A 15,337-nucleotide genomic window follows, 5' to 3' on the forward strand; every position below is an offset into this window, starting at 1 on the left:
ACGAATTTAAGTCATCATATAACCAAATTTTGTAAGTCTAATTATCCATTTTATTCTTTGGTAATTTCTACGAATTTAAGTCATCACATAACAAAATTTTGTAAGTCTAATTATCCATTTTATTCTTTGGTAATTTCTACGAATTTAAGTCATCACATAACCAAATTTTGTAAGTCTAATTATCCATTTTATTCTTTGGTAATTTCTACGAATTTAAGTCATCATATAACAAAATTTTGTAAGTCTAATTATCCATTTTATTCTTCAATATATGCAAGGACATTTTTGTCAATTAAGTCCGTGCTTCAGTATATGCAAGGACTTTTTTCAATAAAAAAAGAACGGATCTGAAAAGTGAATACAACTTGTCATATGGAATGCATATTTAGTGCTATTTTATAAATAATAATGGAATAAAATGAAAATTAAATGTCAATAAAACCATTATAAATATGTATTTAACGACTAATAAACATTACAAATAGCTGAATTAAATCAATCGTATCAAAGGTTGCCTCGATATTGGGACTTTTTCGGACGAGACATTATTGCATACAAATTAGTTCCCATTACAAGGCACAAATTATGGCTGAACAAGTTGCGAGTGGTATGCACAGTTTTCAAATGGACAAATTCCGTTGTGTACATGCGATTTCTCGTTTTCGATCGAAATTAATGTAGACACATCATTCAGTACATCCTTTGTGACTTTGTCAGCTTTTCCAGAATTTACTCTAACCTTGGATTTCACCTTTTTCTTTGGCTCACTTCTGCTACGCTTTAATTTCTTACTTATTAAAGGAGTTATGTTTGTTTCAGCTTTAGTCTGATTGGTATTTTCAATTGCGGGAAAAGCGATCTTTCCTGTTCGATTAACTTTTGTCACTTCTGGAGTATCCACTCTGCTCATCCCTTCAATATGGGGAAGAAACAAGTGTAACTCCGCGTGACTATCCACCTGTTTAAAGTCCACTTTAAATTCTCTGATCTTTGGGGTTTGTTGCAGTGGTGGTGTAGTCTCCTCGTCACTATCAAATGAAGAATTGTTTACAGGTCTTATATTAATTGGTGCAACTTTGGTAATCATTGGTACAGGGCTTTCTGGCCCCAGATTGGGTTCAACCTTTGGAACAACCATTTCGTTGCTACAACTTCGATCAGTGAATATTTTGCGCTGTTCGTTGCTTCCGATACTGTACACTGTCTCTGATTTTGTCAACCTCAGTTGAGGCAGCGTACGAGTTTCGTCAACGGGCTCTTTTTCCAGGCTGAAGCAACTTTGGATTTCGGCTTCATTGTCCTCTATTTTCTCTATTGATCCCATACCTGAGTCATCTTCCACTATAATTTGAAGTTTCTCCGTTGCCTCAACCAAGCGTCTAAATGTTGGGGATTGACTTCGAGGATGGAAACCATGTTTAGATGGTGTTACAATTTTCCCCATCTCTTTTCGTTGTTGTAGACGCCATTTGTACTGAAGAGGCTTCACCAACTCTGAAAAAAACCGCACATCCGGTTGGGAATCAAACTGATCGGAAAGTCTTAGCTTTCCTCGTCTTGCATTCATAGAGTTGACTCCAAGTGCAGGTAGACCAGATCGCAGTCTTGCTTCAGCGTCAAACAGTACTGCATCAACCAAGGGGCCTTCAAAAACAGGAAGTTCAGAAGACTTCAGCGTCCGTCCACCAATGGATAAATCATGTTCAGGTCCGTTAATAGGCAAAACATTGTACCTGAAAAGAAAGAATAGCTTAAAAATGTTCTGCAAATCTTAAATGCCGAAATAAAATATCAAATGTGGTATTATCTGTATTTATGTACTCTACACGGGTGAAAGATGGTGATTATATGAATGTGGTGCTTTGTTCTCATGTTTCTACTTTTTTGTTTGTGTTTGAGTCAAAATAAAACAGAAGATAAAATAAAATTTGGAAATCCGCATTTTGGCCCGCTGTTCAAGTCATGACATTCTGCATATCATCTTCACCTGGGTTTCGTTTGTAAGTCGCAAAGTCACCAGTCAGTCTTAAAATTGTATTGTTCTGTGCATCAGTCAACCTCTTTTCCAAATAGTAATGTACTCATTAGATTTAGAGTGAAGCACAACGCTGTCAATGCATACCATCGGTGAGTATCTTTATTTCATGAGTACGTGTTTGCTTGGGTATCGTCGTCTCCCTCATTTCCGCTCTGCAGCCTGATAAAGCAATCCGTACTCGCTGTGTAGAGTAAAGCTTGACAGACCGTGCCAAAGCTATGTGTAAAGTAACGCTTGATTGACCATGCAAAATATGTGTAAAATAACGCTTGATAGACCGTGCCAAATCTGTGTGTAAAATAAAGCTTGATAGACGATACCAAGCATGTGTATTAAGTCTGATAGACGATGCCAAATCTGTGTGTAACATACAGCTTGATAGACCATCCCAAATCTGTGTGTAAAGTAAAGCTTGATAGACCATGCCAAAGCTGTGTGTAAAATAAAGCTTGATAGACCATGCCAATCATGTGTGTTAAGTTTGATAGACGATGCCAAGCCTGTGTGTAACAAACAGCTAGACAGACCATGCCAAGTCTATACGTATAGTAAAGCTTGATAGACCATGCCAATTCTAAATGCATTCCTTGATGAATATTAATACTTTGCATCACCTTAAAATCTAATGAAGGCATGTGTCTTTACACGCAATTATTGGTTACCTAATGAAATGTTATGGGAACAAATGCCTCACTGAACATGCAAGCTCACCTTGATCCAGTTACAAATTATTTTTATGTTGTACTCATAATTTTACGTCCTAAATCTTTGAAAGTTATTCCTGACAAAACAAAGCAAGGTAAATGTGTATATGCTGTATGAAAGTGGTGAATGAAAGTTAGAACTCCAGGTGTGAAGGCGTTATCGTGTTACGTGAAATGACTCTTATCTGAGGAAATAAGAGATTTACAGTTGATTAACATGAAACCCAAACTATCTTTCAATATTTGGTTTGTAACCAGACGATACAATCTTAACCCGATTACACGCTATCCATTATCAATAAACGGTTCCCATTCAAGTTAAAAGACTACGTGACCTCAACATTGTAACTGCTATCAAACTAAAGATGAAACTTGATAGTCAACTTGATCATGATCAAATACAGAGGTGAATTAGTTCTTCTAATCATTTTGGGGGATACGATTTATTAAAGAAATGCACTCACCCACTGAGAGGTGTATGTACCTATATACTTTTCTTGAATGAACATTGTTACTCTTAACTAGAAAATTTGGATTTTATGCATTCTGGAGAACGAGACTGGTATATAGCCTGGAGGATGAGACTGGTATAAGGTCTCACGGATGACACTATTACACAGTGTGGAGGATGAGACTGGTATGAGGTCTCAAGGATGACTCTATTACACAGTGTGGAGGATGAGACTGATATAAGATTTCAAGGATGACACTATTAAACAGTGTGGAGGATGAGACTGGTATAAGGTCTCAAGGATGACTCTATTACACAGTGTGGAGGATGAGACTGATATAAGATTTCAAGGATGACACTATTAAACAGTGTGGAGGATGAGACTGGTGTAAGGTCTCAAGGATGACACTATTACACAGTGTGGAGGATGAGACTGGTATAAGGTCTCAAGGATGACACTATTAGACAGTGTGGAGGATGAGACTGGTATAAGGTCTGACGGATGACACTATTACACAGTGTGGAGGATGAGACTGGTATAAGGTCTCACGGATGACACTATTACACAGTGTGGAGGATGAGACTGGTAAAAGGTCTCACGGATGACACTATCACACAGTGTGGAGGATGAGACTGGTATAAGGTCTCAAGGATGACACTATTACACAGTGTGGAGGATGAGACTGGTATAAGGTCTCAAGGATGACACTATTACACAGTGTGGAGGATGAGACTGGTATAAGGTCTGACGGATGACACTATTACACAGTGTGGAGGATGAGACTGGTATAAGGTCTCACGGATGACACTATTACACAGTGTGGAGGATGAGACTGGTAAAAGGTCTCACGGATGACACTATCACACAGTGTGGAGGATGAGACTGGTATAAGGTCTCAAGGATGACAGTATTACACAGTGTGGAGGATGAGACTGGTATAAGGTCTCAAGGATGACACTACCACACAGTGTGGAGGATGAGACTGGTATAAGGTCTCAAGGATGACACTATTACACAATGTGGAGGATGAGACTGGTATAAAGTCTCAAGGATGACACTATAACACAATGTGGAGGATGAGACTGGTATGAGGTCTCAAGGATGACACTATGACACAGTGTGGAGGATGAGACTGGTACACGGGAAAGAGAATTTTATTTATTTAGGGATCATCAAAGTCTGTTCATTTTTTATCTATTAGCAGTGCTGTATATAATGCAGATATTAAGGCCTCTCAACATACAAGAAAAGAAAATGAAAAGCCATAGGAAGGACAACTGTGGGTTATAGACACAAAAATAACCAGCAATTTGAGTAAAAGAAAATAAATTCTTCGTTCTTGACAGCTGCAAACACTTTAAAACAAACTTTGCCAAACTACGTCTTTTTAAAGTAGTTGGGCGCCGTAAGATTTTTATACTTAATCCACTTGTATTGCACGTTGCCAGTACTTGTATTGTAGTAACGATCATTAACTCTGCAACGAACCCCGATAATATCTTGTTGTTTTTAAAACATGAATAAAAGGAATGTTAAAATAACCTGAATTATTTTCATACAAAATTGTCTTTCAAGACATAAATGTGCCAACTGGCGGCACTTAATTTGGAAAAGAAATGTAAAATTGTATACATTCTAGTTAAGTCGTAGGGGATTTTTTGTTGTTGCTGTTTTATTGAAATAAGTAGTTCAACACGACAATGATTTCATTTGAATTTTTAAGTGTACATTAAATACTGCATTATCTGCACTGCACCGTCTCCCTACTTGTATAGAAATTCTGTATGTAAACTCTTAACAGTCGGAATTATGAGTATCATATATGACATTCGTATAATTTCTCCATAGCAACATGTCAAGAATTGTTCATCTCTTCAGATTTAGTACAAATAACAAACATTCGGTGTGCGCTCTTTCATTTTTGGCACTATATGCCAGCATTGCTAACGTAGTTGGGTCAAGCAGTTTTTAAGTAAGAGATGCTACTATTTACCAAACTTAAATAGCTTTCTGACAAGGTCGGGTGAGATGGAAGTGAAAGACACATCAGCAATGTATAAAGGCTGTAAATAGTCCATCTGAGTCCTATGAAAAACAGGTTTGTTGAAGTTTTATTCAAATCGACGTCTAAAGCAGGTCATCAAAAGACTCAAAGACTTTGCTTCTGGCATGCTAACAGGCCGAGAAGATTTGAATTTTTTAACAATTGTATTTCGAAAAGTTTCTTTGCGATCTATGTTTATTGTGGCAAAGTGTTCCTTCTGTAATATTTCTGTTATGCTCACTTCAAGTCACGTGCGAAAATACATGGTGAAATGACCAAACGGACATGGAGAGCGCGAAACTAAAGGTACGTTTTGTAGGGTAAGCCTTCTTTTGAATTAGTCGGTTGATATTATTCACTGGGACCGTTTAAATTGACCAAATTGCGGGGGGCTTCACCCGCTGCCACTGATAGGGGTTCCATTTACAAATCTCCGCACAAGAATGAGATTAACGAAGAATAATGCATCTGAGATTTGAGAGGAGGAACTGGATTATCCTTGGATAATTACGGTACGGAGAGCGCCTTTAACTTTACCGTTTATATAGCGCACCAGAGGTATTCAGTATGGATTTATGAATGTCGTTGTATAATGTACTCGCAAATATGTGTCGACCGATTCTGTTTTGCGGCAGCAAATGTGAGTCTGTGCTACACGCATCTGAGTGTCCTTTACACAGATGCAATGCGATAAGATTGGGACATGGGGGGGTGGGGGTGAAGACACAACTATTGCACGTATCACACTAAATTAAGCTATATGCAATGTTGAACTGCCATCAAATCAACCGTTATGCTAATTAAAAAATAGCATGTGCATCACGTCTATATAGTAAGATATATTGCAATTTTAAATGCCTCTAAAATAGATCTACAAACCGATCCTAGTTTCCTCGGTCAGATGTTATATACGTCTGTAATGGCTGGTCTTAACAAGACTGGGAAGAAAAAAAAAAAAACATTAGCATTGTGGCACGTAAACAAATTCTCAAGTATACTTTTGAATGTTTGTTTGAGATGGTTGCAGTGGTATTATGATATCGACTTGGGTTTTTGCGTGTGTACCGTAACAAAGATTTAAAGCACTCTTGAATATACCAGAAAACTTAAACTCAAGTGCATGCTTCGTGCTGTGACTTTATACATGAAGACGAAAGCAGCCATGGTAGTTGTTGACAATTTAATGTTCATCAATTACTTGACTCGACACTGGGTTAAACAACAACGCTTTAAGTACTATAGATTCGTATGTAAGGAAGTGAACGACGTGCCAAGATATTCACAACTAATACTTGCAATTGCAACAGACAAGAAACAAATTTGAACATAACAGGGTATATAACAACATACATAGCAGGGTGCATAACAGCACACATAACAGGGTGTATAACAGAAAACATAACAGGGTGTATAACAACAGCATGTATTGCAGGGTGTATAACAGCAGACATTTAGTTCCCTTATTAAATATAAAGCACGCATTTTGTATTACTGTGAGTTTCATAAGCACGCATTCTATATTTGTGTGAGCTTCGTAAGCACGCATTCTGTATTAGTGTGAGCCTCCTAAGCACGTATTCTGTATTAGTGTAGCTTCGTAAGCACGCATTCTGTATTAGTGTGAGCTTCGTAAGCACGCATTCTGTATTAGTATAGCTTCGTAAGCACGCATTCTGTATTAGTGTAGCTTCGTAAGCACGCATTCTGTATTAGTGTGAGCTTCGTAAGCACGCATTCTGTATTAGTGTGAGCTTCGTAAGCACGCATTCTGTATTAGTGTGAGCTTCGTAAGCACGCATTCTGTGGCACATGCTTTTTTTTTTTTTTTTTTTTTAATTATTTTTTAATTTTTTTTTTTTTTTTTTTTATTTATTTTATTTTAGATTATATATGTCTATAGATTTATTTCCTTTTAATTAAGTATTAGCTTTATAAAAACCCTTTGGAAAGCGTTGGTTACCGTTGTCATATCACAAGACTAGAGACGGTAAAACATCTTTACTTCAATTAAAAGTACCATGTTTACGCTCTAGTACAGTCACCAAGTTAATATGGTACTTTCAAGTTTAGTTTATATTGGCTAAACAAGGCAATTAAGATGAAATAGATTTTAGCTAACATAAAATACATAATAGCTTTGAGGATCTACAACAAAATTGACATAATAAAAGTTAAAATCAGAATTGTTATTTCGTAGTTATTTATGGTATGGAAATGTCATCTGGCAAAGTTATCATGAAGACAACTTGTGATGGGCTAGGGGTATCATCGTCGCAAGTCACTTAAAATCCGCTACGGGTCCGTTTCCATGGTGGCTGTCCTGTTTCTTATGAACTTGTGCAAACAAAACTATTTCGTCAACGATACAAATGAAACAAGCTTTTACACATCTGCAAAAACATCCTTTCAGCGATCTATAAGTGACCATATATGGAAGATAAAGTTTTACTAATGCATTCAATCATCATGTCGCGTCTAGACGTTTCAGAGGAAACTTTATTTCGGATCTCAACGACTGGTTAAACAGGTGTAAGCATATTCATTGAAAACGGGGAAATCCTATACCAGACACCCAAGGGTGAAAGAATTGCGTATCTGATTTCGTCCGCTCTTCTTAACTGTTGATCAACAAGATGGCGGCCAAGTCCTGCCTGTCGAACTTACAGTAAATTGGTGATTTTTTTTTTATCAAGATCGATCCATATACCAATTAACATGATTCTGAAAAACTGCGTGTCGATCTGTTGGTACGTTCGTCCACACCCTAAACTTGTGGCCGAACCTACGTACAGACCGACACTCACACGGACGCTAGAATGATGGATGTGTCGAGCTTCCGCTAATGCCTTCATAGAACTAACCGTAAGACCTTTTACAACCTGTCATTCAAAATATGTATATTATCAATTAGTGTCGCCATGCAGGCATTTGTTAGTTCCTTAGCTAATTATCATTACCTGCTGCTGTGAGATTAGAAATACACCTGGTAATAGACAAATGTCCATGGGGGAAATATGTCAATATTTTGAAGGAACTTAAGAGATTAAGTGACTAGAAGTGGCAAAAGAACACAAACAACATGCTGTTTCAAATGTAATTGTCATTGTTGTGTACAACGTTAAGGAATTGTTTTTCTCTGTTTCTGCTTAAACGCTGCGAGGTCTGAGCAATTATACTCAACGATTGAACGCAAGACAAACACCTAACCAGAATTCGTACAATCACTTACTAGAAACGTATCAACATTAACATTCTTGCGGAAAGTCGAATTAGAAACTTTAAATGCAGAAGCTTGTTGTTGTTATACAAACTGGCAATTAGCACTACTTACTACCCTGACAACCTGGATACATATAGTTATACGTATACTCACTCCCCCACCATGGTGAAGGCAATACTAGACAGAAATAAAACAAAATATTAACTCGAAATAACCAAATATACACAAAATATTAACTCGAAATAACCAAATATACACAAAATATTAACTCGAAATAACCAAATATACACAAAATAAAAACGCTAAAACAGATATAAGCTGTGTAAAAATGTCAGTACTCTTTGAATAAGCATTTAAGAATTGTTTGAATTTTTGTCATTATCTTGTTTTGTTTGTTTTATACAAATATCGCATACAGCTTTGAGACAAACTTCTGACTACATATTTGGCTCTCTAAATACTCGGAAAACCAAAACCAGAGATAAAGCCCACAGAACACATATGATATTTCTCATTCAGGTCGTTAGAGACATATAGTCCTACGACCTGACGGCTAAATTAGCAGTGCTCCTTGAGCACATAAACGCCTGGGGGATGTGGCACTAATTCCTTCCCCCAGGAACATTTAGCATCCCGCTGTGCGGGAATAAACCCGTCGCACATGTCCTTCTGGGCGCACGCGAGGTAAATGCAATCAATCAATCAATTAATCGGTAGTGTATGTTTAATTGGTACGAAAATAGCAGAACAATATACTGGCATACATACATACTTAGTTCTATAGTTTTTATGTCGAAAAGTTCGTAGTAACGCATTCCAAGTCTCTGCTGTTAACACGGATAGTGGTAGTTCCGAATTCAAAAGATAAACGTCCGTTTAGTATATTTAAAATACATCTGACAGATCATCATCGGCAAAATAAAGATTATACTTCAATATAAGCATACTTCTGCATGGCTTAATAGAAGTGAAAGGCTTGCTTTCCTCATTTACCATTAGTTTTTCTTGTGTTGAATTTGTGTGTCTCATTAATGAGCATTTCCAAGCCGAATGCTGGTCCATTTCGCCATGCACCACAAAACATTACACAAACACCTAATACAAAAAATATTCCTATCTCAAATCGCTAAACAATAATACAGTATAATATCCCGAGAATTCCTTATGTTATGAAAATTGGGGAGGGTTCATTTTACGAAATTATGGGGTATGCCATGCTACTGGCCAATTACTCGGTCCGAGAAATATTTTCCCAACACCGACTCCCCATAATCAAGAAATATAAACTAAAATCTAGCAAAGTTATAACCATAGACGTAACTATAAATAGCACATACGCCTGTGTACACAAAGACTGGAGTGACTAAATGAATCCTTCCTCCGTAGTGTTCCGTTTTGAATGATCATATTACCTGTTATATTTTATATAAAGAAAACAAAAAGAAAATTAGTTCCACCTCCTCATTTGAATGTGCCGTGTTGTCTGAGTGCTTTGACTGCCAAAGTCTTGATCAAAATGATCATGTCTTAAATCTTTCACATACGAGGCCATGTCGAATGCAATGGTACTTTTGTGGCCAAGGATTTGTAAAATAATGGACCTGACACAATATAGCCTATACTGTGATGATGTGCGTTAAACACTAAACCAAACCAAATGTAGTTTATAACCTATCATACGTAGGCACAACATGTAATTATGTTAGGAAGCCAAACCCCCGATATTTCTTTCTAAGAAGGATGGTAGTCTTGCTCTCTTGTTTATGATTTTCTACTTTTTACCTGCAGGCATTGTTTACATCGATCTTTATCTACAGTTAGTTCGTAGCAAGCTCGCGTATGTATATGGTAATGTCATAGTGGGTGGCCAGGTGACACCAAGCTTGAGTATATGGTAAAGACAAAGTGGGTGGCACAGGTGACACCAAGCTTGAGCATATGGTAAAGACAAAATGGGTGGCGATTTGACACCAAGAATGGGTATATGGTAAAGACAAAGTGGGTGGCACAGGTGACACCAAGCTTGAGCATATGGTAAAGACAAAATGGGTGGCGATTTGACACCAAGAATGAGTATATGGTAAAGCCATAGTGGGTGGCATAGGTGAGAAGGTGACACCAAGCTTGAGTATATGGCAAAGCCATAGTGGGTGGCACAGGCAACACCAAGCATGAGTATAAGGTAAAGCCATAATGGGTGGCACAGGTGACACCGAGATGGAGTATGTAGTAAATCCAAAGTGTGTGGTACATGTGACACCAAGCTTGAGTATATGGTAAAGCCACAGTGGGTGGCACAGGTGACACCAAGCATGAGTATAAGGTAAAGATAAAGTGGGTGGCACCGGTGACACCAAGCATGAGTATGGTGGCACTCTACAGTTTCGTATTTTGCATTTAGAATTTTAAAGAAAAAGAATTTCCCCGGTTTTCCTCACTGGTTATACTGGCTATTTTAAAAAGACCTTGTATATCTTAGGTATAATTCAAAGAACCTTTAATTCCCTTTATTTTGTTGCATGATTGATGGGTGTAATATGGGTTATAGAGTATACATCTTGGCCTTACTCCAGATGTGTACCTTTCAAAAAGTGCTAGCTCCACTTGGTCATTTTCACTTCCTGAACTTCAGAGGTAAATTGTATAAAAAAAGAGCCGATAACTTTCTTTACAGTTTATATATTTGGTAATTCATTCATTGCGCTTTCATAAGCTGGTATTTAATAGTCTGGCAAAATTCATTTCCCTATTTAATAGCTGCTATGGACAGTGTACTTTAGACTAATTCCGGCTGATTTTTTTAGCACAAGGGAGCAGTCATATTAGTTAGTAGTGTGCTTAGATCATGTACAATTTCGAAAAGTACAATATCCAAAGAAATATCATCCACATTACATTAATGTAGCATAGATGTATGCCAACATTCTCTCCATTGCGCATGTCTTAAATGCAAACAACTTCACCTTACATACGTTACTCTCTCAAAAGTACATAATAGCTGGTGAACGCCCCCATATGGTAAAGCCAGAATGGGTGGCCAGGTGACACAAAGCTTGAGTATATGGTAAAGCCACAGTGGGTGGCACAGGAGACACCAACCATGAATGTATAGTAAAACCAAAGTGAGTGGCAGGTGACACCAAATGGAGTATATGGTAAAGCCATAGTGGGTGACACAGGTGACATCAGATGGAGTATGTAGTAATGCCAATGTGGGTGACACAGGTGACACCAAGCTGGAGTATGTAGTAATGCCATAGTGGGGTAACACCAATCTGGAGTATGTAGTAATGCCATAGTGGGGTAACACCAAGCTGGAGTATGTAGTAATGCCATAGTGGGGTAACACCAATCTGGAGTATGTAGTAATGCCATAGTGGGGTAACACCAAGCTGGAGTATGTAGCAATGCCATAGCGGGTGATACAGAAGTGATATCCTGCACTCACCATACAGATAAGCAAACTTAAATTGAAAGACGTGTGCGTACGTTTCGTCTTCAATTTTTTTTATGTCAAAGAATTTGAGAAACACACAATACACTTTGTCCTAGCTACCACAGGTCACAAATCAACGTCAACGTTGAGCATCTTTTATTCTGGCATTTATGTTCATTTTTATGATAGGGATGCGTAAAGAGGAAAATCTCAGCATATTAAAGTTAAAAAAATGAAAAAAAGAGGATGACATTATCATATGACTAAGCACACAGTGAGTGAAGAGGATGCCAATAGTATAGGACTAACTACACACTGAGTGAAATGATTGCCAATAGTATAGGACTAACTACTCACTGAGTGTAACGAATACCGATAGTGTAGGACTAACTACTCACTGAGTGAAACGACTGCCAAAAGCATAGCACTAACTACTCAATGAGTGAAACGAATGCCAATAGTATAGGACTAACTACTCACTGAGTGTAACGAATACCGATAGCATATGACTAACTACTCACTGAATGAAACGATTGCCAATAGTATAGTACAAACTAATCAATGAGTGAAACGAATGCCGATAGTAGAGGACTAACTACACACTGACTGAAACGATTGCCAATAGCATATGACTAACTGCACACTGAGTGAAACGAATGCCGATAGTATAGGACTAACTACACAGTGAGTGAAACGATTGCCAATAGTATAAGACTAACTACTCAGTGAGTGTAAAGAATACCGGTAGTGTAGGAAGTACTGCAATATGGGTGAAAGGAATGCCTGTAGTGTAGTACTAACTGCACACTGAGTGAAACGAATGCTACGATGTCTGCATTGTGTCAGTTTATAGTGATGTCTAGCACTGGGGCATCATGCTGCAGACATGTAGCATGATGTCCCACCCATCCACATTATCCTGACACCAGGCCGCCCAGTCCTAACACTAACGTCTTAATGCTGAGCACCAGGCGAGGCAGCTGTAAGTACCATTTTTGTAAGTCTTTGGTATGACATCCGTCGGGGATCGAACCCACGACCTACCGCATCCGAGGCGGACGCTCTAACCACTAGGCCACCGGAGCGGTGCAGGATGATACATCATTAACACACAGAATGAGTGCAGGATGGCACATGAATACCATACAGGGGTGAGTATAGGATGGTAAGTAATAATTATGAGGGGTGAGTACAGGATGGTGCATGAATAACTAGCGGGTTGAGAACAGGAAGGTAACTTTTTGTTTTCTTTCGTCTGTGTAACGATCAACTGTTATTGTAGGAAATTACATTAATTTTTTAAGATGTGTCCAACTGAGTTATATCAATTCTATGCGCTAAGTGTTTAGTCAAGATGTTTCATGTACAAGGAAAATGAGAACAGTTCAGTGACACACACATATTTTGGTACAAGCATTATTTGTTTTAAGGTTATATAACTTTTTTTCAATGACCTAAAAGTGCTATAGTCCTTTCCATAGTAGTAGTACCGATCATAACAACCGTGTCATGAGTTTGGGTAATTTGAATAAATAAATTCTAATTACCCAGTCAAATTCAATAAATTCTAATTACCCAGTCAAATTCAATAAATTCTAATTACCCAGTCAATTCGAATAAATAAATTCAAATTACCCAGTCAACTTCAAAAATGTGTATGCATACCTTGCTCTTATTTACTTCCTATCTTGTGAAACTTTTGCTTCATCTTAAAATAATATGTATGTATGCATGTATGTATTATACACACAGATATATATATATATATATATATATATATATATATATATATATATATATATATATATATATATATATATATATATACAACACATTCCTGATTGAACTTCTAAGAGACCGAAATTGTTTTAAATGGTAATTTTACCTTGCTCTGGTCGGTTTTAAAAAGCGACGTCTTGAAGGTCTGCTTAAAAAGCTCTCCATCAAGTATGTGATACTGTACTTGTATGGTTGTTTGATCTCCATGGTGATGTTGTTATTCAATCTTTCGATAGAAACAGATAACGTATATTGACTCCTACAGATTCAATGGCAGTAATCCTTTATGTAATAACCTTTTCATACGCTACCATGCTGACATCCCTCTTTACAAGAGGTACACAAATTATAGATAACACAAGGCCGGCTTGAATACGCTATCTTCATGTTCTGCAAGACGGATGATACACAAAGTCAAATCAAAAGCTCACAGTGGGAGTGTGATAACAGATTTGTTTTCAGAAAGCACATTATTATTGGAATTTCATCGCACTTGTGCTAAATCCATCTAACTAAATTAAGTTGTAATTACATTTTAACATCCGTCTCAAACTTGCAAAATTATTATCGTGAAAAATAAATCCAGTGCATGTTATCAGCTAGCGGATTAGAGCTCAACGTCTGGGATCAAACTCCTTCATTAAAAAACGACCATTGAATATCCAACGGCGCCTTTCGATATCGTACCGACTGCTAAAAATGAATGTGTTTCAGAAGTATTATAACGTTAATACGGTCGGCCTGGTATCACGATTGGAAGACCGTCAATGCTTTGAACCGAATGAAAGAGACCGTAAGAATTCGATCTTACTCCAGGCATTGTCTTTCACTAAATTGTCTGTCACTAGCCAAGCGCTATTGTGTTTGTATAATAGGTGTTGAAAAGTAACTGTGTAAACATGTCGAGTCGGAAACTAAATTGACCCATCTTAAAAGAAAACTTTGTGACAAATTAGCCTAACTCGAACTGAGTAGAAAGAAGTAAAAGGGACGAATGATGATGTAACTGTGGCATATTAAGGTTGTATTAAGGTTTCTAATCTCTTTCCCGTCTCCTTACGTTTACATGCACATTGTAATAAAATGGAAAAGCTGAATATGTCGAAATTTCGGTGTAAAGATCAGTTGAAAGAAGAAAATTCATTATACTAATATGTATAGCTACATAAGCATGTATACTGTATGTCGCAAAAGGAAATATTTATATTGTTTGATTTAAATTTATACTAGTTCCGTGTTTCAACGAGCAGTTGTCTCGTTGAATGCTTAATAGGAAATGGATGTTCGTGAGCCGTTTCGTAGTATCCAGTGTTGTGTGTTCGAATCTATCAAAGATTTGTTTTTAAACATTCAAATGTTGTCTTATCAACTCTCAGCTTAAATGAATGTGGAAAACATATTCCCTCTCCCCCTCCCAATAATAGTTGATTCATCTCGATAACGAATTCTCTCCTGTTCTGTTCTCCACATTACCTCTAAAATGGTGGTTTGTCCACGTTACAACAGTGGCTTGTGCACATTTCCTCTAACAACTTGGTTTGTCCGCGTACCCTCCAACACACTGGCTTGTTAAAATGAAATTTAACAGACTTTTGTCATGTGTGTGTGTATATATATATATATATATATATATATATATATATATATATATATATATATATATA

General features: G+C 37.3%; 1 protein-coding gene across 2 annotated transcripts in view; it reads right to left on the reverse strand.

Annotated features, from left to right (window-relative positions):
• Positions 1 to 234: 234 nt before the first annotated feature.
• Positions 235 to 15,337, reverse strand: part of LOC149785954 (uncharacterized) — an 89,093-nt gene continuing 73,990 nt past the window's right edge. Inside the window, exons 1-2 of one of the 2 annotated variants that reach the window (XM_089976209.1) lie at positions 13,780 to 14,334; positions 235 to 1,733 (exon numbers count right to left, since the gene is read on the reverse strand). In XM_089976209.1, the coding sequence (XP_089832335.1) occupies positions 584 to 1,733; positions 13,780 to 13,880 (1,251 nt within the window). In that variant the 5' untranslated portion in view covers positions 13,881 to 14,334 and the 3' untranslated portion in view covers positions 235 to 583. Of the gene's footprint in view, positions 1,734 to 13,779; positions 14,335 to 15,337 lie in introns of those variants that run through there. The other variant, XM_089976208.1, reaches the window with a different exon arrangement.

The sequence above is a fragment of the Sinohyriopsis cumingii genome, chromosome 12 (assembly GCF_028554795.1).
Source record: "Sinohyriopsis cumingii isolate HCF-2022 chromosome 12, ASM2855479v2, whole genome shotgun sequence".
NCBI lineage: Eukaryota > Metazoa > Mollusca > Bivalvia > Unionida > Unionidae > Sinohyriopsis > Sinohyriopsis cumingii.